This window comes from Meriones unguiculatus, chromosome 14 (genome assembly GCF_030254825.1).
Source record: "Meriones unguiculatus strain TT.TT164.6M chromosome 14, Bangor_MerUng_6.1, whole genome shotgun sequence".
Lineage (NCBI taxonomy): Eukaryota > Metazoa > Chordata > Mammalia > Rodentia > Muridae > Meriones > Meriones unguiculatus.
In genome coordinates, this window is record NC_083361.1 from 29,823,507 (window position 1) to 29,845,268 (window position 21,762).

The window sequence follows — 21,762 nt, forward strand, 5'->3', positions numbered from 1 at the left end:
ATTTCTATTATTTTTGAGACAGGGTCTCATGATGTAGTGCTGATGACCAGAAACTCGCTATTTACATAAGGAAAGCCTCAAATTCTGGCAAACCTCTGCCACTCAAAGTGCTGGGACTACAGGAATATATTACCATTTATAGTCATCCAATTCAAGATTAAATGGGCACCCACTTACATAAACTAAGTGGTACTATATATACTATGGTATCAAGACAGGCCAGTCAATCTGTGTGCATGCACTGTGAGTGCAAGTAGGCTCAGAAGTCTCAACAGATACTCTGTTGCTGGAGTTTCATGGTTATGAACAGCCCAACACCCTGATGTCAACTAAAATGTCTTCAGTTGATCAATAAGTGTTCCTATCAACTGAGTTTTCTCCAGCCCAAAATGTGCTTGCCTTCAAAGAATCTGGAAATGGCGAAGCGTATCTTTAGTCCCAGTACTCTGGAGGCAGAGGTAGGCAGATCTCTACAGGGCTAGCCTAGTCTATAGGGCTAGTTCCAAGACAGCCAGGGCTACTTATAGAAGCCTTGTCTTAAAAAAAAAAAAAAACAAGCTATGTGGCAATGGCATTTGTTTTTAATCAGAACACTCAGGGAAGCAGAGACATGCAGATTTCTGTAAGTTTGAGGCCAACATGGTCTACAGAGCAAGTTCCAAGATAACCATGGCTGTTACACAGACAAACTGTGTTATACTGATAGACAAGTCCAGATGACAAACCTCTCAGAGAATAAAGATGAATGGCAGCCTTAGTGGTGCAGTGTGTACATTTCATATCAAAGGGTTGCAAGGTAATCCAAACCCAGAAGACCCAAAAGTTGTTGAATAGACTTTTTCTTAAAATCTTAAAAACAATCTTTTTCTACACAGATATATCCAGTCTTAGTTACTCAAGAGGCTGAAGAAGGAAGAACACTTGCAACTAAATTCAAGACTTTCCAGGGCTACATGGCAAAACCTCCATCTCAAAAATAAAAATCAGTCATGGTGGACAGCTATGAGAATTCTAATTGTCCATCAATAATGTCAGACCGACTAGTATTGATTGTCTGCGGGAAGCATGCTTGTTTAAACTTTGGACGTGTAATACTGGCAGCTTACCCTTTCCTAAGACATAGCTCTTCACTACGTAACAAAAACTAGTCTCAAATGTGTTCCTTCCAACTCTACCTCCTGGATGGTGATATCCAGGCACATTTCTTTTTCCTCTCCAAGACAAGATCTTCTGCTATGCTATCTAGACAAGACTTAACACACCATATAAGCCCAGATTGAACTCAAACTCACAACTTTCCTAACTCGGATTAGAAGCACACACTACCATATCCAGGTTAGACTGTTAAATGTTATTAACACAAATGCTGAAATTCTTCTTCTTTAATGTGGTCAATGATAAGCAGTCTTTACATATATATGTGCACACATGTTCCTTACAAGGCAAACACAATGGTACATGCCTCTAAGTCCAGTACTCAGGAGGTAGAAACAGTGGGACTAAAGCATTTAAGGCCAGCATGGGCTATATAAGAACTTGCTTCAGACAATAAAAACATTAGCATAGAGGGAAAAATGACCCTAGCTTTAAGTACTAGAGCCAGGCAATGGTGTTACACACCTTTAATCCCACTACCTGGGAGGCAGAAGCAGGCAGATCTCTGTGAGCCTGAGACAGGCCTGGTTTACAGAATGAGCTCCAGGACAGCTAAGGCTATAGCTGTTTGGAAGAAGAACAACAACAAAAATCCAAAAAGGTACCTGAACAAGAGCATAGAAGATCTTGAATATCTGCTTTTGGATGAGGACAGACTGGTCAGATTGATCAGAAAGCAGCTGGATAAATCGATCCTTCAGAACTGGCAGGAAGTGTTGCATGGCTGCCACTAATGGGCTTCGCTCTTCTGGTTTCTTGTACCTGTGAGTAGGAATACAAACTAATTCTGTAAGAATGTACTGCCATAACTGATACAGACCAAAATCTGCCTTCTTTCCCAAGTACCAGCAACAGTCTCTAACCAAACTGAGGACACTTAGGAAAAGAAACGCCTGCTGTGAAATAAAAACAAAAAGGTTTTGTTTTGACAGCTAGTTTAAAAGGTCAAGGGAGGTGATCACTTCCAGCATATACATATTGAACTTGAAATGATACAAAAACAACTGGCAGGACTTCTGGCTGAGGATGACAGACTTGTAAAACATTCCATATTTAAGGGTAGGAGATGGAGATAGGTTTTCTTTAAAAGTTGTTTCCTGGGCATACCTTTATTATCAGCATTGGGAGGCAGAGGTAAGCAGACATCCCAGTTCTAGGTCAGTAGTGGCTACAAAATGAGATCGTTTATTTATTTTTTTCTTTTAGTTATTTTGTCGGTTGGTTGGTTCTTCAAGGCGTGGTTGGTTTTGTCTGTAGCCCTGGCTGTCACAGAGCTCACTCGGTAGCCAGAGCAGCCTCGAACTCAGGAGCCCACAGGCCTCTGCCTCCTGAGTTCTGGAATTAAAGCCATTGTCAACATGCCTGCTTAGTAACATTGTCTTAAAAAAAGAACTTCCCAGCCAGGCACAGTAGTAGACACCTGTAATCCAAGCATAAAGGCTGAAGCTGAAGGACAGTAAAGCCAACATGGATCACACCAGGCAATCTTGTCTTAAAGAACAACAAAAAACCTGGATTCATTACCTTACAGAACTTAGTGATAACCAAAGTAAAATGTCAAGAATAAAAAAATACCAAGAGGACTGAAGAGATAGTTCTGCCCATAAAATGCTTGCTATGCAAGCATAAAGATCTGAGTTCATCACATTAAAAATCTAGGTGTAAAGCTGGAAGCAGGTGAATCTCTGTAAGCTCAAGGCTGGCCTGTTCTACAAAGCAAATCCAGGACAGCCAAGGCTACAAAGAGAAACTCTACAAACACACAAACAAAAAAAAAACCAGAAAAGCTAGAGATTGCTCAGCAGTTTATAGCACTCAGTGCTTTCGCTGAGACCAGCGACTAATACCCAGCACCTACATGGTGACTCACAACTGCCTGTAAATCCAGCTTGAGGGGTCTGATTCCTTCTTCTGACCTCTGTAGGCTTTTACACACACATACGCCAGGTACACACATATCCTTAAAAATTAAATTAAAAACTACAGGTGCAGAACATGCACATAATCCCAGTAAGTAGGAAAATCTCTCCCGGGTCTTTGCCAGTTAGCCAGACTAGCTGAATTGGCAAACTCTTATCTTTATTAATAAAACTAAGATGGCAGGGTCCTCAAGCAGGTAAGGATTACCTGAGTTCAACTTCTGAAACCCATGTGGTAAAAAGAGTACCAACTTCTACAAATTTTCCCATGACTTACACATGCACACTGTAGTGTGCACATACTAAGAAAAAAGTTATAGAAAACCAAACAGGGGTCTGAGAGATTGCTCAGAGGTTAAGAGCACTGGCTATTGTTCCAAAGGTTCTCAGTGCAATTCCCAGGAACCACATGGTTATTCTTAACCTTCTATAATGAGATCTGGTGTCATCTTCTAGTGTGAAGGCACACGTGCAGGCATAATATTGTATAGCTAATAAATAAATCTAAAATAAAAAGCCAGGACAGCCAGGTCTAACGAACGAGTCCAGGATAGGCAGTACCACACAGAGAAGCCATCTCAAAACAGACAAACAAAAGGGGTTCCGGCTGGACAGATGGCTCAGTAGTATGTACTGCTTTCACAGAAGATCAAGTTTGATTAACAGGATGTCAACTTACAGTGCCTGTAGCTCAAGACCCAAAGTATCCAACATCTTTGCCTTCCTAAGGCACAAACAGACATATAGCTTAAATACACATGTGGTGTGTGTGTGTGTGTGTGTGTGTGTGTGTGTGTAAAATACAGACACCAGATGTCATTTTCTGGCCGCTACACAAAGAAGTTAAATATAGAGAAGAAATATCCAGTCTAATGGTAAGCAATGTGGCTATTAACCTATTAACTCATTTTAAATATTTTAATAGGTCAAGAAATTATACCCAGCATATGTTAGTAAATGATTATCACGGGCTGACAAGATGGCTCAGCAGTTAAGAACAGACACAACCTGGGATACAAAGTGAATAAACTGTACTTAATGTAAAAAAAATTTTTTAATTAAAAAAATTATATATATATATATATATATATATACTTTGTTTTGAAAGGGAGTAAAAAATGAACAAGCACAGCAACCTGAGTTCCATCCCCAAAACCCACGGTGGAAAGAAAGGAACTGAACGTTGTCTTGGCTCCACATCAGTTCTGTAACTTACATATGTCCTGCAACATACACACACATCACACACACATTTAAATACTTTCTAAAATCATATGCTAAATCAATAAACAGTAACAATTTATAAAAGAAATTCATATGATGAGGGCTAGAACAAACTGACCTGAATCTGAATCCCAGCATCCAGAAAGGGGGGAGGGGGGAGGCAGCCAAGGCTGTACAAATGTAGGCAAAATGCTATGAGGCATAAAGGAGTAAGAGGAGCTTGTTGGGTTTTCAGCTAAGCTCCTAGGGTTCAATGTTTCTTGAGAATAAGGCAATAATGATAGAGCAGGACATCAGGCTTCCTCCTCTGTCCTCTGTTCATTTCCACTGGAGATGTGCACTCTGTATCTGTGAGTCAACGGTCTCATACTGAGATTCTCAAATACACTACAGAGACACACAGCCAGAGAAAGCCATATAAACTCTCCAGTTGGACTACATAAACTACAGACAAAATTTCCTCTCAACAATAAAAGTAAACACTGTATTATGAACTTTTTTCCAACCCTGCTGGTCATCTACAATAAATGGAAATTTACATGGTAGAACTCTTCTCTTATTTCACTAATCACAATGAATATTAGCTGGAAGTTAGTTTCTTCTCTTATTTCACTAATCACAATGAATATTAGCTGGAAGTTAGTTACCAAACTAACATAAGCTGGTGGCAATTAAAGTTTCAATTTATGTATAAAATACATTATTATACTATAAGAGACCCAAAAGCTTCTAAATGTATACCCTACACCAGGCAGAGGCAGGTAAATTTCTGTGACAAATTAAAGTAAATCAAAATAAAAAGGCTACCATCACAAGTCTCCAATCATATATATAATTGGTGAACCACACTCACAGGAGTCTATAAAATTGAATTTTTTGTCCACTCACTCATTTATTTTTGGAGACAGTTTCTCTGGGTAGAGGTCTGTCTGCCAAGTGCTGGGTAGGATTAAAGGTATGCATCATCACACCTGGCTTAATTTTTTTTTAATAAAAAGCCATTGGTTCTTCGATATTCATAATTCCTACCTTGCCAAGCAAAACAATTCAACTGAAAAGAATGTTTGTCTAACATTTATAAGGGCCCAACTTTGATGCTCAACAGCATAAAAACCAAGTTTGTTAATATCCAAAACTATTATCCTAACTCTAGCTCACCAGGGATTAACTGAATTTCTAGCATTTCTCGAGAGTTTAGCTTTACCCCCAAAATCTACACAGGGGCTACCTGTGGGGTTAGGTGTCCCCTTACTTCTTACTTCTGGCTCTCTACACCTTTTCTCATTTGTTCATGTTATTCAGTAATATTCAGTAAGGTGTGATACAATTTCCTTATCAAATGCTCCCCTTGATCTCCTAAAAATAAACATTTCCTGAGGATATTTGGTGCTGAAGGCCAAAGTTCGATTTCTTTATAAATTTTCTTAGACTTGCTTGAAGCCACAGATCCCTTGTGATACCTTGTACTGTATATAAACATCACTTGAAAATAAACTTAAATTCCAGCATTGTAGTAGTCTCCTCTATATCCCATTTAAAAATCTCTCATAGTCTTTCCTGCTAAGGTTATAAAACTCAAACCCTGAGACACTGCCAACTTATTGTTATTTTCTCTAGCTTTTGTCACTCACTTACCAGAACTACACCTGGTACTCTGATAGAAGTTGGAGCAACAGCTGGAACATTCCTTAGCAGGAAGATGGGTAGCTGGTAGGGACACAAGAAAACACCAGTACCAAGGGTGTAAATGGTGTGTTTTCACACCTATGCAGAACAGCACAGTTCTTTGAAATGGGATTCCAAAGGGTATCAGAGGCTACCTACACGTTCCAGAACTAGAGGGCTCACCGTAACATCTATCTAGTTCTTAGGAATGGAGGTCAAGTCATGAATACCATACTAAATTCTTCCTTAAAATTTTTCCACATCATACTTTCATGTGCCTATCAATTTCACTGTTTTGACCACATGAAAAGCCTTTACCATTTGGCTTACTACACTTAAACAAACAAACAAACAAAAAAAAACAAAAACACAAAAACAAAGCTTTTTTTTCTTTTTAATGGCTGTGTGTTTTACCTGCATGTTGTATGTTCAATACACTATTGTTTACCTAGTGCTGCCAAAGGTAAGAAGAGGACTTTGGATTTCCTGGGACTGGAGATACAGATGGTTGTGAGACACCATGACAATCTGGCTTTTGAGCATCAAAACCAGAGCTATGATAATTCTTTGGTCTAAAATATTTCTAACTACTAAGACCTATTTAAATGAACTATAATTCACTCAAAATCAGGAAATTAAGTAGGTTAATATGAACTTCTCAGAATATATTAACTTCAAAAATGTCAAAATATGGATATGGTAGCGCACATTTATAATCCTAGCCAGGCAGATGCAGAAACTTACAGGAACAAGAGGATCAGAAACTCACACAATAAAGTGCTCCACTGTTCAATGTACTCCCATGGTCTTCAAACAAGCACACACTCACAAATCTAAAAGCCTGTCATCAGTACCTCCTGAGAAGGCCCAATTTTAGAGACAATTTTTGAATGAGATAAAAATTTTAACAAAACACTTGAGGACAGTAGGTAGGGCAAACACAGTTTCTCAGGGGCACTGACAGAAAAATGTCAGGATTAGCAAACAGGGCTCAGCAGGTGGGTGTATCCACCCCTGAACCAGGCATAGTAGAGGTAGATGTCACGGTTTGTCCTGCAAGTGTGCAATGGAATACTTGAATGCACATACACATACACACACACACACACACACACACACAATAAATATAATAAAGAAAATTTCAGAATAAGAATCCTACTTCAATTGGAAAATAATAAATTAACATAGTTCACTAATTCTCTTATACGGAACGTAACTTTCTATGTTCAAATTGACTATTTCACAATTATTCCCACGTCTCAAATATTTAACTGTATAATTAGGAGGGGCACTTACTCATAATTTTTCACAAGCTGATAAAGGCAAAGAAGGATTCCCAGCCAACAAGCACTGTTATCAGACTGAAGATAAAAGCCAATCTTGTCCACAATAGCAGTCCAGCGGCTTGGATAGTCATGTTTGATGATATGATGAATGCAAGTAGTAAGCTGTACCCTGAAAATCAAAACTCATCAGTAAGGAAGAAGAAACCTAGACAACACTTTGCTAACTCAAAGGAAAACAAACCATTTCAATGAAGCTTAATTTCAAATGATCCATCAGATATTTGGATGCACATAAAATGCAGATACTTTATACAACTCACTGAGTAACAACTACCTCTTCCTATCAATTTTAAAGAAACACAATAGTCATCCAATCCTGATTACACACACAGATGAATGCAGAAAGCATGAGGTAGAGGCAGAAGGATCATGTATTTGAGGCCAGTTTGAGGTACACAAGTCTTAGGCTCAAAAGGCCTTTTTAGTTTCCACTGTAGAAAATTTCAACCACAGGAACACTTGTAAAGTCAAACAAAGTGGCTCCTACTTCTCAGAAAAAGTTTAGAGTTCAAGGCTAGCCTAGACTACCAGGTTAACTAGATTTAACAAGACCCTTTGCAAAAACCCAAAAGATCAGGGTCAAGGATGCCGCTGTCAGCACAGTATTTGCTTTGCAAAGCATGAAGACCTGAGTTTGATCCTCCAAAACTCATGGATAGAGTCAGGTACAGCACTGCACACCTGCATAATCCTGTGGTAGAGATAGTAAGATTTCTGAATCTTGCTGGTTAGCCAGCCTAGTCAAATCAATGAGCTCTCTTGAGTTCAGTGAGAAACTCTATCTCAAAAATCTCAAAAAGTAACATCTGGGGGCTGGAGAGATGGCTCAGTGGTTTGGTTAAGAGCACTGTCTGCTCTTACAAAGGACCCGGGTGCAATTCCCAGCACCCACATGGCAGCTCACAACTGTCTGTAATGTCCATTCCAAGGGATCTGATACCTTCACACCAATGCACATAAAATAAAAAAAATAAAAAACAAGTAACAATTGAAGACAGTCAACATCAGACTCTGCCTTTCCCACACAAAAATTTACAAGGTCCTATAAAATAAGAGTGCTAGCCAGACACACCATTAATCCAAGCACTTGGGAAGCAGAGTTCAAGGCCAGCATGATATAGTATGTACCAGGCCAGACGGGGCAGTGATAAGGGCACCTGTCTCCCATAAGAAGGCTTTATTTCAATGCCTGCTCTGTAGAGGTAGAGGTCTTCCAAAATCATCCTACACAGTGTAAGAGAGCATTCTGTAGTTTTTGTATCTTTATCCTTAGTGCAGGAATAAAAGTTGGGGCAGCATATGATAGTAAAGTACCCTACTACTGAACTATGCCCTCAGGACTTGCCATTTTGAGACAGGATCTTTCTGCTGTTCATAAACTAACCATCTTCCCACTTCTGCCTCTGAAATGCTGGATTACAGCCATGCACCACTAAGTAGGGCTCTACCATTTTCTTTATTCTTTCATCTGATCGTGCTACGTTCCACAAGTTTTCTATAAAAATTTACAAACATGAAACTTCAATTACAATATAAGGAATCTTAAGTGTATTCTACAACATCACGCACTAACTTTTATGCTATAAAAATAGCAGGCAGCCTTTAATCCCAGCACTCAGTAGACAGTAGTAAGCAGCTCTGAGTTCAAAGCCATTCTGGTCTACAAAGTCTCCAAATAACAGATAGATGACAGATAGATGGATAGAGATAAGAGTTTTTAAATGGCTGTTTGTTCTGAAAAAAGAAAAATTAAAATAGACATACACAAACATACACCTGTTACAATGGGTAAATTTCAATAAAGATACCTGATAAGCTCAGGTGAGTGGATAATGGCTTCTACAATATTTTCTCGAATGCAATGTCGGTCTTCTTCTGGAATCGTGTATGGGGAAATGTCCCCTGGTGTGGCTTCTCGATCAGGCCAATACTGTGTTATCATATTTTTCAAATAAATAACACCTAAAATATAGACCATCCATAAAACAATGTTTACTGTAAAAACAGAAAGAATACCTCTTGGCAATATCAGTATTAGGAAGACAATACCCAATTACTTCAAGTCAATACTTAAAACACACATTTAGCAACCAGTTGCAGGCATCACCCACAAAACCATTAACTATACAGCCCAAGAGAATCCAGCAATACACATAGTATACCAAAATACTTTTCTAAAAAAATCCTGCATGAAACCAGGCACGGTGGGTGGTGCACACCTTTAATCCCAGCACTCAGGGAAGCAGAGGCAAGTGGATCACTGAGACCATGCCAGCAGCCTGTGTCTACAAAGCGAGTCCAGGACAGCCAAGGCTACACAGAGAAACCCTGTCTCGAAAAAAACCAAACAGAAAACCCAAACAAACAAAAACAAAACACAACAACAAACAAAAAACCCACCCCTATAGACCAAACCATACAAATACAGTTCTTACAGCTGACCACATGAACATGGTAACATGTTTTATCACAGTATATAAAAGTTCTCAATGTCTAAAATGTACTATTACACAGCACTTCAAATTTGTATTATAAGAAAATTTGATGTGCTCAAAAATCATAGATAACAACACTGCTACCTTTGCACATTGCTGTCTGACATTTAACAAGCTAATGATGCAGTGTAATGTAGATCACTAACAAGACTTTTTACTCAGATATCTGGGGAATGTGAATTACAAATGTGTAACATGAAATTGATTCCTGAATTCTGTAGGAGACATACTTTTTTATTGGGAAATTCAACCTGAAGTCCTACACCCATTTAAAGAAAGGTAACTAAATCTTAAGAATTTAATTAATAAGTTAAAGTACTTTTTAAAAAAGAACTAAACTATACAATAAAAAAGATGGGCCTGACATAGTCTAGATTATCACTACTTTATAATTAACTTAATCCCCCAAAACACAAGAACAAAATTAGGATCTGACAGTGCTGTCTTAGTATACTTTCTTCCCATTATAATGAATACATTATATATTTCATTATATAATGGAATGCATACTTATCTGACTTGGTAATGTGAAAGTTTTTCATTATGACAGAACAAACAACTGAAAACTACAATGCAACTATATTAGGATTCAGTCTACCCCAAATGCACTACTATGAAACCCAAATGAACTCAAAGCCTAGCAAATGAAAGGCTAGTATGCCATGCATTAGAATGTCAATTAGCCCAAGAATGTCACCTTAAAACTAATGATTACATCTTAAATTTATATTAAGTTCATAGGAAGTTAGTTGGCCAGTCTTTCAACCAACTATCATAGTGCCAAGGATAGAATATATGGTCTTAAACACTAACATGTGCTCTTACTACTAATGTGCTTTGGAATCCCAATTATATCGTTTAATTGTTTCCATTTTATACATACTAAAATAATTATCCATATAATCTAATCTTCCAACACATAAAATCAAGACCATGTTCTCAGATGTTAAATTCACAACTGGAGTTACAGGCAACTGTGGTTAATAATAAAACTAAAATCTTTAAAAGAACACAGAAAGACTCAAAGCTTTGGCTGCTCTTCCAGAGTACCCAGTTCAATTCCTAGCACCTGCATGATAGCTCACACCAAGGAGACGTGATGCCCTTTACTAGCCTCCAGACATAAACAAAGGCAAAAACATCCATACACATAAGTAAAGCTTTCTGAAAAAATGAAGTATCCAATTCTCCATTTACAGCTGGAAAGATGGATCAGCAGGTAAGAGCGCTGGTGCTCTTCCAGAAGACCTGGGTTTATTTATCAGCACCTACATAGCTTTTTAAAACTGTCTGTAAATCCAGTTCTAGAAGATCTATCTCTAATGGCTTGAGGGCAATGAGTGCACAGACATATGTGTTTAACACCCACACACATACAATGAAAATAAATAAATCTCAGTTTTTTCCTGTAACCCCTACCAAAACTATCAAGACACTTGCTGTTGCTATGAACACCAAAAGTAAATGGATTCTCAGGGAAGGAAATCACTGAAGGGCCACCTCATGATACTTCTGCTTTTTCATTAACATACCTTTCAATCAATATATTTGTTTGTACACTCAAGGAAATAATTCAAGAAACTTGCCTGCCTGTCTCACAGGTAAATCCAGTTGTTCTGACATAGTAATCTGGAGCAGTGTTGAAACAAAATTCAGAGACTTGTGTGCCTACAAACAAGCAAACAAACAAAAACGACTTTAAATTTCTGTAAATGAACATATTTTCATTTATTTATAGACAATCTCACTATATAGCCCAGGCAAGCCTTGAATTCACCATCCTCCTCCTTCTGCCTTCTCAGCACTGAGATTACTGGGATATGTCAAAGGCTTTGTACCTACCTTCTGCTATTTTATACAGATATATTGTTTATAGAAACTGATTCAGTGGCTCACCCTCTTATCCCAGCTTTTGGGGAAGCTGAGACAAGAAAATGAGGCCAGCCTGAGCTACAAAGTAAGAGACACTCAATCTCAATTGGCCAGGTGCTTACCTAACACACACAAAGCCCTAGGTTTGATCCCTAGCACTTCATAAACCAGGGGTGATGGTACTGGTACATACATACCTACAATCCCAGTATTCAGGAGATGGAGGCGGGGAAATCAGGAGTCTGAGCTTCACAACCATTCCCTAACCCCAGTTCTTGAGAAACAAACTTATTTTGGTCTCCAAGGACACTGCACACATGTGGCACACTCATACACATAAAATGACAACAATTTAAAAAGATAATTGGAGCTGGAGAGATGGCTCAGATTAAGATCACTGATTTTTCTTCCAGAGAACCTGGGTTTAATTCTTACCACCTACATGGAGGGGCACAATCACCTCTTACTCCAATCTAGGAAATCTAGGGCATACTCTGGCCTCCCCAGGCACCAGACAAGCAAGGGGTGGATAGACATACATGCAATCAAAACAATCATATACATAAAATATTTTTTTAAAAATAATATATTTAAAAAAGAATTATGAAACTGCCAAGTGGTAGTGACACATCCTTTAATCCCAGCACACTGGTGGCAAAGGCAGGCGAATCTCTGAGTTAAAGGCACATTCCAAGACAGAGAAACTCTGTCTCAAAATATCAAAAATAACTATGAATCATAAGGAGGTTAAGTATTAAGACACCAGAGTAGTAGGACTAAGACCAGGCTGAGCATTTCAAATAACAGTAATATGTACATGCTTGCCATATTAGAGGTGGTGGTGCACACCTGTAATTCCAGAACTCTGGGAGGCAGAGGCAGACGAATCACTGAGTTCAAGGTTAGCATGGTCTACAAAGTTAGTCCAGGACAGTCAAGTCAAGGCTACACAGAGAAACCTGCCTGGGGAGAAAAAAAAAAAAAAAAAAACAGGAAAAAAAAAAAAACGACTTAAAAGAGACCAAAAAGCCCACTTATCATTAAGCCAGGTGCTGTGGCACACACCTGTGATTCCAGCACTCAGGGAGGCAGGTGGATCTCTGTGAGTTTGATACCAGCCTGATCTACAGAATGAGTTCAGGACAGCCAAAGCTACACAGAGAAACCCTGTCTCAAAATGAATGAATGAATCAAGCTATCATTAAGGTGCCACTGACAGAAATAACAAACTATCCACCTACTACAATTGACAGATGATTTGTCTTTTTAATTTTTTTTTATGTATGATTGTATTGTATTGCTTGTATCCTCATGACCCCAGAGGGAGCAAGTAATTTCCTGAAAGAGCAGCCAGTGCTCTTAATCACTGAACCATCTCTGCAGCCTGTTTTTATAAATTTTAAATGATGACTTCATAGCATTGGTTTAGCCTGCTTACAAAGACAGGGATTACAAAGACTAATATATAGTATTATCTTTTACATCTTTACAGTGCTGTCACTAAGTTCTTGTCTCATAGCCAAAATTTTCAGAAGGTTCTCTCTCCAATTCTGAATAGCATTCTTGGTTATGAAATGTTATGAAGCCAGGCAGGTGGCACACAACTGTAATCCCAGCACTCAGGGAGGCACAGGTATCACTATGAGTTTGAGGTCAGCCTGGTCTGTTAGAAAAAGAGTCCAGGACAGCCAAGGCTATACAGAGAAGAAACCCTGTCTTGAAAAAACACAAAAGAAAAGAAAATGAATTTGCTGGGTGTAGTAAAGCATTGGTGAGGCCAGAGGACTGGAGGTAAAGGTCATTCTCAGCCACATGGTCATTTCAAAATTAGCCTAGGACACTGTCTCAAAAAAACAAAAACAAACAAACAAACAAAAAAAAAAAACCAAGCAAACAAGCCATGTTTTAAAACCACAGATAATTCTAGTCTCTCAAAAATATCCCAAATATCCTAATATTCAAATTAATTTCAAGACACATCAAACTGTCCAACAAATGGGTCATTATTTTGCCCCTTTTCAATTCCATTTCTTTGTTTTCTTGAGATCACATTTCACTGTATAGCCTTAAATGGCCTGAACTCAAAAGATCTGCCAGCCTGTGCCTCCCAAGTACTGACTTCAGTAAACATTTTAAGTCTTTTACAAGACTTTTTCTTGGATGAGAGGAGTACTGGAATTGAACCTAAGACTTCACATATTCCAGCTCTTTATGAATAAATAATAATCAGACATCCTTCTCCAGGGTCTAGCCCAGAGTCCAGAACCAGAAACACATTGCATGTTCTCTTTCATTTGAGGATCCTAGCTCCAAAACTTCAAATATGAGTACATATCCAGGACTAACTGTAAAAACCAGTAAAGTAAAAAGGGACCATAATTGGAGGGGAGGAGGTAATAGGAGAATACTAGTATACAAATGATCTGATCTGGAAAATGGGGAAAAGGGGGGACTCTAATTAAGGAATGGGGAAGAAGAGAGTAAAAACAACAGTACTGATGTCTAAAAGACACAAGGAATCATACAATTAACTATCTTAAAAAGGAACCAATAGAAGGGTGTTGTGGCACAAGCCTTTAATAGCAGCAGAGGCAGAGGCAGGCAGATCTCTGTGCATGGTCAACAGTCCAGGACAGCCAACGCTACAGAGAAGAAACCCTGACTTGAAAAACAAACAAAACTACAAACAAACAAAAAACCTCTAACACCAGGCAAGAGAGAAACTTTATCCTCCCAACTCTATACCTGAAAGGGCTCTTCTGTGTAGCCCTATAGTTTCTCTCCTGTTCTCAAAGGAACTCTATAAACTAGGCCAACCTTAAAACGCAGAGATCCTCTCTCCCTTTGCCTCCCTAGTGCTGGGATTAAAGGCATGTGCCTTAGAAGCCCAATTTTGAGTTGTTGGTCAGTTTTCCAAGAGACTCCCAGAACACAAGCTATTGCTGTTGTCCTGAAAAGATGGTGTAAGTCCCTGTTGCTGAAGACAGAAAGCAATGTTTTCTAAACCCAGAGACCCCTCAGCTAGAGGTGATCAGAAAGCTTCCTCCCTGAGGGACCAGCTTTCAAGGTACCAGAAGATACCACACAAGCTTACAAAAGAGGGAAGCAACCAACAGTCCTATCCAGCTATAATGCCTATGAACTACTGAAATGATAAGCATGGCATGATAACCCTACAGGAGCAAAAGTGGCACATACACCTTGGCTGTAACCAACAACTCTCTAATTGGACTTAAAGATCCAACCTAGCCAACTACCCAAGGCTAGTAAAGTCATGGATCATGGGAGGAAAATCTTCAACTTCAACTATTATTTTACTAAATCCCTAACTACATTCTAAATATGTCTTTATACCCACAAATAAGTGTAGTCTTCACTCTTCAAAGTAACTTCCCTTTGCAACAGATTAAGACCATTACAGAAAACCACAACCAAGCAAAAAGCCGAGTTGTGAAGCCTAGGCCCAATGAATACATCTATAAACAACTTCTACACCTCAGGCTCAGGGATCATTGTGGAAAAGATCTTTCACACTCTGCCCTCTTTTCCAGGGACAGAAGAGTTTTGCTACTATGTGATTGTGTCTCCTACAAATGTCAGAAGCTACATCCATAAAGTATAACCAACACAATTACCTAAACACAAACTGAACAAGGACAATAGCAAAAGCCCAAGAAGCCTCAACCCTACACAAACTACAGGAAACTAAGGAATGCTCAGAGTGGGGAAAAGTCTTTTCCTGGGAAGATCACATCTATTGGTTATCTAATATGAAATGGTCAGCCCTGAAAACATATATACAAATAACATTAAACAGACTGAGTAGATTGTAAGCACATGCTTAGGAATACATATGTATATATATGTATGTAACAATTAATGAAAAAAAAAAAAAAGAGGCCAAATAGTTTGAAAGAGAGCAAGCAGAATATGGGAAGGTTTGGAGAAAAGGGGGAAATAATTACAATCTAAAAAGTAAAAAATAATAAATAAAAAGAAAAACAAAACAAATATTAGATTATGTTTGTAGCTAATACAGGAGGACCAGCTCAAGGCTATCCTTAACCACATAGTAAGTTTGAAGCCAGCCTGAGCTACATGAAATCCTCTCTTAGAAAAAAAAAAAAAAAAGATAAATAAACATCATAGTAGTGAAAGTATTACCTGTGGCAATCATCCCAGGACTCATAGTTTGAAACACAAAATATAGATATTTATAAATATCAAATCCACATGACGGTGCACGCCTTTAATCACAGTGTTTGGGAGTCAGAGGCAGGTGGATCTCTATGAGTTCACTGGCCACCCTGGTCTACAAAAGGAGTACAGAACATTCAGGGGTCTGTTACCTAAGAAAAACCAAATCCACTTACTTTCTCAGATAAAGCAGCCTGGATTACAGACTAAAATCTGGCCCTGCAATCTAAAATGTTATTTGCCACATATTAAGCACTCAAGATTGTCCTGTAAATACTGGTATTGTCTACTGTAAGCTAATACTCTCCCATGTTAATTCCCACAAAAATGTGCTGTGGTACACCAACATATATACATACAGATATATAACATATACACTGAAAAGTATAATTTTTCTTCTAATTAAAACAAAAGAAATTGGGGGCTAGAGAGATGGCTCAGTGGTTAAGAGCACCTGCTGCTCTGTTCTAGATATCCTGAGTTAAATTTCCTACAACCACATGGTGGATCACAAGCATCTATATTGGGATCTGATGCGCTCTTCCAGTGTGCTGCTATACAGCACTCATATACATATAAAACATTTTTAAATAAATAAATTACTTTTAGATAAGTACATACCAATTAATCTCCAAAATATGGTACTCAAATGAAGTTATATATAACAAATTTATTTATCTATTTTTTGAGACAGAATTTTACTTTTTCGCCCAGGCTGAACAGATCTGCAACTCACTAGAACCTTCCTTTCTCAGCCTCCCAGATGCTGAGCTGCCATGCTTGACCAGAAATCTATTTTAAAGATTAAAAAATGAGGGGCAAAAAAAAAAAAAAAAATGAGGGGCTGGAAAGATGGCTCAGCAGTTTTCTTCCAAAGGACTGGGATTCAATTCCCAGCAACAACATGGCAGCTCATACCTGTAACTCCCATTCTAGGGGATCCAACATCTTCATACAGCCATAAGTGCAGTCAAAAGACTGATGTACTTTAAAAAAAAAAAAAAGGTTAAAAAATAGTGTTTTAGGGGCTGGAGAGATGGCTCAGAGGTTGAGAGCACTGTCTGCTCTTCCAAAGGTCCTGAGTTCAATTACCAGTAGCCACATGGTGGCTCACAACCATCTATAATGAGATCTGGTGCCCTCTTTCTGTCCTGCAGGTGTATATGCATGCAGAACACTGTATACATAATGTGTCTTTTAAAAAATGAGCGTTCTAGATGGCTCAGTGGTTAAGAACCACCTGTTCTTCCAGAGGACCCTGAGGTTCAACCCCCAACACCTGCACTGTAACTCACAACCATTGATAATTCCAGCCCTAGGGGATGTAATGTCTTCTGGCCTCCAAGAACATCAGGCACACATGTGGTACAGACATACATACACCCATACACATAAAATAAAATGTTTAAGTGTTCTTTAAAGAAATGTGTTTGCTAGGTTTAATTTATATGCATATGTGTGTTTTGCCTGCATGTATGTGTACCATATGCTCCCAGTGGCTAAGGAGGTTGGAAGAGGGCGTCAGATCCCCTGGGAACCAAATCTGGATCCTCTGGAAGATTAACAAGGACTCTTAATTACTGAGCTATCTCTTCAGCCCAAATGGATGTTCTAAACATTTCTATTTAACCAATATTTCCTGTCAATTATGTGCCAGTCACTATTCGCCTAGGACTGTGTCAATTTTCCTTCCTGTCAATAATGCTACCTCATAGTGACTTCAGTGTTCAAAGAAGCACTTCAACTTAAGACAAAAGGAATAAGATAGGAGTAGACTGAGACAGGCTCAAACTCTAGCCTTCTTCAAGTGACATTTGCAGTTCAAATAACTTAAAGGACTTCTACGCCACTTCCTTAAACCACACACATGGCAGATACTATTTCTTTATACACACAAGGAAACCAGCACTTAGAAGATTCTACAGCCTGGTATTCAACTAACCCTTTTTTGTTTGTTTCTAGAGACAGGGTTTCCCTCCTGAAATTCACTCTATAGACCAGACTGGCTTCAGCAATCTCACAATCCACCTCGCTCTACCTCTTGAGTGCTGGTATTAAAGGCATACTCCAACATTGGTCTCTTTTATTAAACAATACTGTAAAACTGCTGTTTACAGAGCATTTACAATGTACTACTGGATTATGAAGATTTAAAGCAAATGGGTCTAATGATATAACTCAGTAGCACATAGGGCAATATGTAAATATTACCCATTTTACATAAGAGAGTTGACCACTATTGAAATCCTTGGGGAGACATATTGTTGCTTAGAGAATACTGTACAGAATTTTGTATTTTTATTACATGTATGTTTATTACATGCATGTATGTTTTATTACAGGTATGTTTATTACATGTATGTTTTTATTACATGTATGTTTGTATGTGGACACCAGCAAATACATTGACAACTTGCTGGACTTGGTTCTCATACCACATGGATGATCTGAAAATACTATCTAGGCCAGGCATAGTAGTGTTATACCTGTAATCTCAGCATACAGGAGTCTGAGGCTAGCCTAGACTACAAAGAGACCATGTCTCAAAAAGAAAAAAACAAATTTTTAATTTTTAACTTTAATTTTAGTTTTTAATTTTAGTCAGACGTGATATAAAAAAATATCTCATATACTCTTTAAGTAGAGATGGTATTTATGAAAGCTAAGCTTTATAAAACAAGGGAACTCCTCCTCCAGGATAAGGAGACTTTTGAAAAGACAGAAGTATAAAGGAGTTAGTCAGGGTGATACCCGAAGAAAGAATTCCAAACAGAATTCCAAACAGAACATACAAGTTCATTAGCCAGAGTACTGATATACTCTCAAACTTAAAACTTTGAAAAGCTGGGCATGGTGGCACATCCTTTAGTTCCAGGCAGATATATTTCTTGCATTCAAGGACAACCAGGTTGACAGAGCAAATTCTAGGCTAGCCAGAAACCTAGTGAGACCCAAGCACCCTCCCTCAAAAAAATTTATTAAAATAAAAATGCTGTGAATATCTACAGTTTTTAGCCAATGATTACCTCACTTAGTGAAGGGACTCACTCAGTCAATTGTCAAAGAGCAAAGATCTTTTAACACAATAAGCAATATTTAATGCTTTAATGGATGGAAGATAAATTGTGCACTTTACCATACCAAAAGCAAAAGCCTCTCAAGATGTTCTTTTCTCATTCAAGACTTACCTCGATTGTTTTTCCTAAGTCACAGTAAATATTCTAAAAATTACCTTATAAAAATCACTTAAGAATCTAAATGAAGTAACTGAAAAACAGAAGAAATAGCTTTAAAAAAAAAAAAAAAAAAAAAAGCACAAAACTACCTGGCCAAATAATAGATTTTTCTTTGGCAGAAATGATTATCAGTGTTTACTGTTCAGTGCATTCCAGAACAGCAGATCAATGGTTGAGTAAAAAGCTTTGATTACTGTTTTGATTATTTGTTTATCTTTTAAAGCATAACTTGTGAAATACTTTCTCAAGTCTTGATTATGCTGGCGCACATAAGTAGGCATGCAAAACTGGATGTGCTGGTACATGGACTAGGAAGGCTGAGGCAGAAAGATTACCCAGCAATTTGGGACCAACTTAGGCTAAAGGGTGAAACCCTGTCTGAACAAAAAACTAGAAATGCAGTAACTGTTCACAGAATTTCAAATTTGAAAAAAATATTATTTACCCAACCTTTATTCAAGAGAAATCAATTCTTTTAATTACGCGTCACATGCATTCATGACGGAAATATCTAAGACAAAACTTTCAGGTTTTCTAGGCTTATTTTATTTTAGAGACATGGTCTCACTCTGTAACCCAGGCTGGCCTCCTGAGCGATCCTCCTGCCTCATCCTTCCAAGTGCTGAGACACGAGCCACCACACAAGGCTTGGTACATGTATTAATACTTCATAAGCAAAATAATCATCCTAAGAAAGGTCCAGCTAAAAGAGAACAAGTGACTCCAAACTCCTTGTGTGGTTTAATGGTATTTTAAAGGGACAATATGTTCACCTTACCATTTTACATCCCACTGTAAGCTCTTACCAAGGTGACTTTGGGTCTAAATGAGTATACCACTATCTTTTAGCATGATCTAATTTACATATAAAAGACTTACCTATTCATTGTGAAATAACTCAATTTACCTGAACTGTGGGTAGTCTTGTGGACTGTAAATTCCTTGAGGGCAGGGATATCTAGCACAGCACAGTGAACTTTACACTCTCAATTAGTAGTTCTCTAAACAGACATTTCTTTTTATGTTAACATGTTACTGTATTGAAATATAGATATGAAATACACTCATATACGAATACTATAATGCCATACAAATTTATTTCATATCTATGTTAATAACTAACATTACTATTATATGCTATATAATATATACAGTGTACATGGTATAAAGTGCGTAGATACACATACAACTAATTAATATTATAAACTAAATATATACTATAATACAAGTATAGTGTATGTAGTGGTGTGTATATACGTACAACTAATATTAATATTATATGCTAAATATATGCTATATAATACTAGTATATTTAATGTATATAGTATTTACAGTGTGTATATATACATACATACACATATTCATACATATGTCCTACATATGTACATACTAAACCTAACACTGAGACTCAGTAGTATACCAAGATACAGTTGTTACGGAGAAGTTATGGAGGCCTTCTTATGAACCTAAATTCTTAACACATAAAATTGCAAAGTTCAGAAACAAAGAATGATGATGAAATCAGTACAGTGCATAGAATATCCATGCAACACTACTGTTTTCTAAAAGGCACTCCCCAAAACATCTGAGAGAGAAACCAACTCTCCACAAACGTAGTATATCTCACTTGACTATCACAGCAATCCTGTTTTACTAATAAATGAGTGAAACTCAGGATCAGGAGAGGTTAAGAGACTTGCCCAAGGTCACTCCAGTAATCAGTGAGGCAGCTATACCTAGAAGGTCGCACTTCATCTGACCCTTTCCACTACATCATCCAGTCTCCCAACTGTGGCACTGTGGCAGTAGGAGAGCGGGCATCACACTGTGTAACCCGCACTACCCCTGCTCTGCCAAGGAGCCGCAGGCTTACATCTGAAATCTGTCCCTAGCAGCTCGCCGCCGAGAAGAAAGTTGTACCCGACAGGCAGGTCACTGATCCGCCCAGAGCTGAGACAACGCTGACAGGCGCAGCCCCCAATGGACCAGCTAGCCTTCCCAGGAGTCCCGGCCGACCGGCGCCGGCAAGACTGGTCTGGGACGCGTCTCTACATTCTCCCACTGAGCTTAGCCCCCTCCCGGGAGAAAGGAACATGCTGGGAGCAAGCCAAAAGGCGGCGGGCCACCGGAGCCGGCCATGTGTCCAGACCGTCACGCCCGCCTAGCCCGTCCGGCTCCTTACACCAAGACCGCGGCCAGAGGCCCACTCGGGAGCCGACCGAGAGGCGGCCTGAGCACCGCGGCCCCACAGGGAGGCGCCCGAGTCTGGCACGGTAGGCAGCTTTCCTCCCCACCCTCCAAATGGAACCGTCGGCGACGCCGTCCGTGTCCCCGGCCAGGCCCGGAAGGCTCGGCCTGCCGGTCCCCCAGCCCACAGCAGCCGCTAGCCGGCCGGCCTTACTTCATTGAGCTGGCGCTCCGCGGCCTCGCGCAGGGCTGGGTCCATGGTGCCCCGCAGGGCCTCAATGATGGTATTGGGATCCATCGCCGCGCGGTCGGTCAAATCCGGGACACCGGTGCTACTGAGCCAGAAATAGCGCCACTCACTGCGCACATGGACCGGCCGCGCTCCGCAGCGGCAACCGGCGCGAAAGGAAAGAGAAGCGCCAAGGCCCCGGATAGAACCTTCTCGCCTCGGCGTGGAGGCGGGAGA

The 21,762-nt window shown here is 39.1% G+C and overlaps 1 protein-coding gene across 1 annotated transcript in view; it reads right to left on the bottom strand.

Annotated features, from left to right (window-relative positions):
* The window catches only part of Ipo7 (importin 7), a 45,100-nt gene extending 23,338 nt beyond the window's left edge, over positions 1-21,762 (bottom strand). The window contains exons 1-5 of the mRNA XM_021636257.2: positions 21,511-21,762; positions 11,391-11,472; positions 9,118-9,271; positions 7,260-7,418; positions 1,761-1,917 (exon numbers count right to left, since the gene is read on the bottom strand). Coding sequence (XP_021491932.1) covers positions 1,761-1,917; positions 7,260-7,418; positions 9,118-9,271; positions 11,391-11,472; positions 21,511-21,594 — 636 coding nt within the window. The 5' untranslated portion in view covers positions 21,595-21,762. The remainder of the gene's footprint in view (positions 1-1,760; positions 1,918-7,259; positions 7,419-9,117; positions 9,272-11,390; positions 11,473-21,510) is intronic.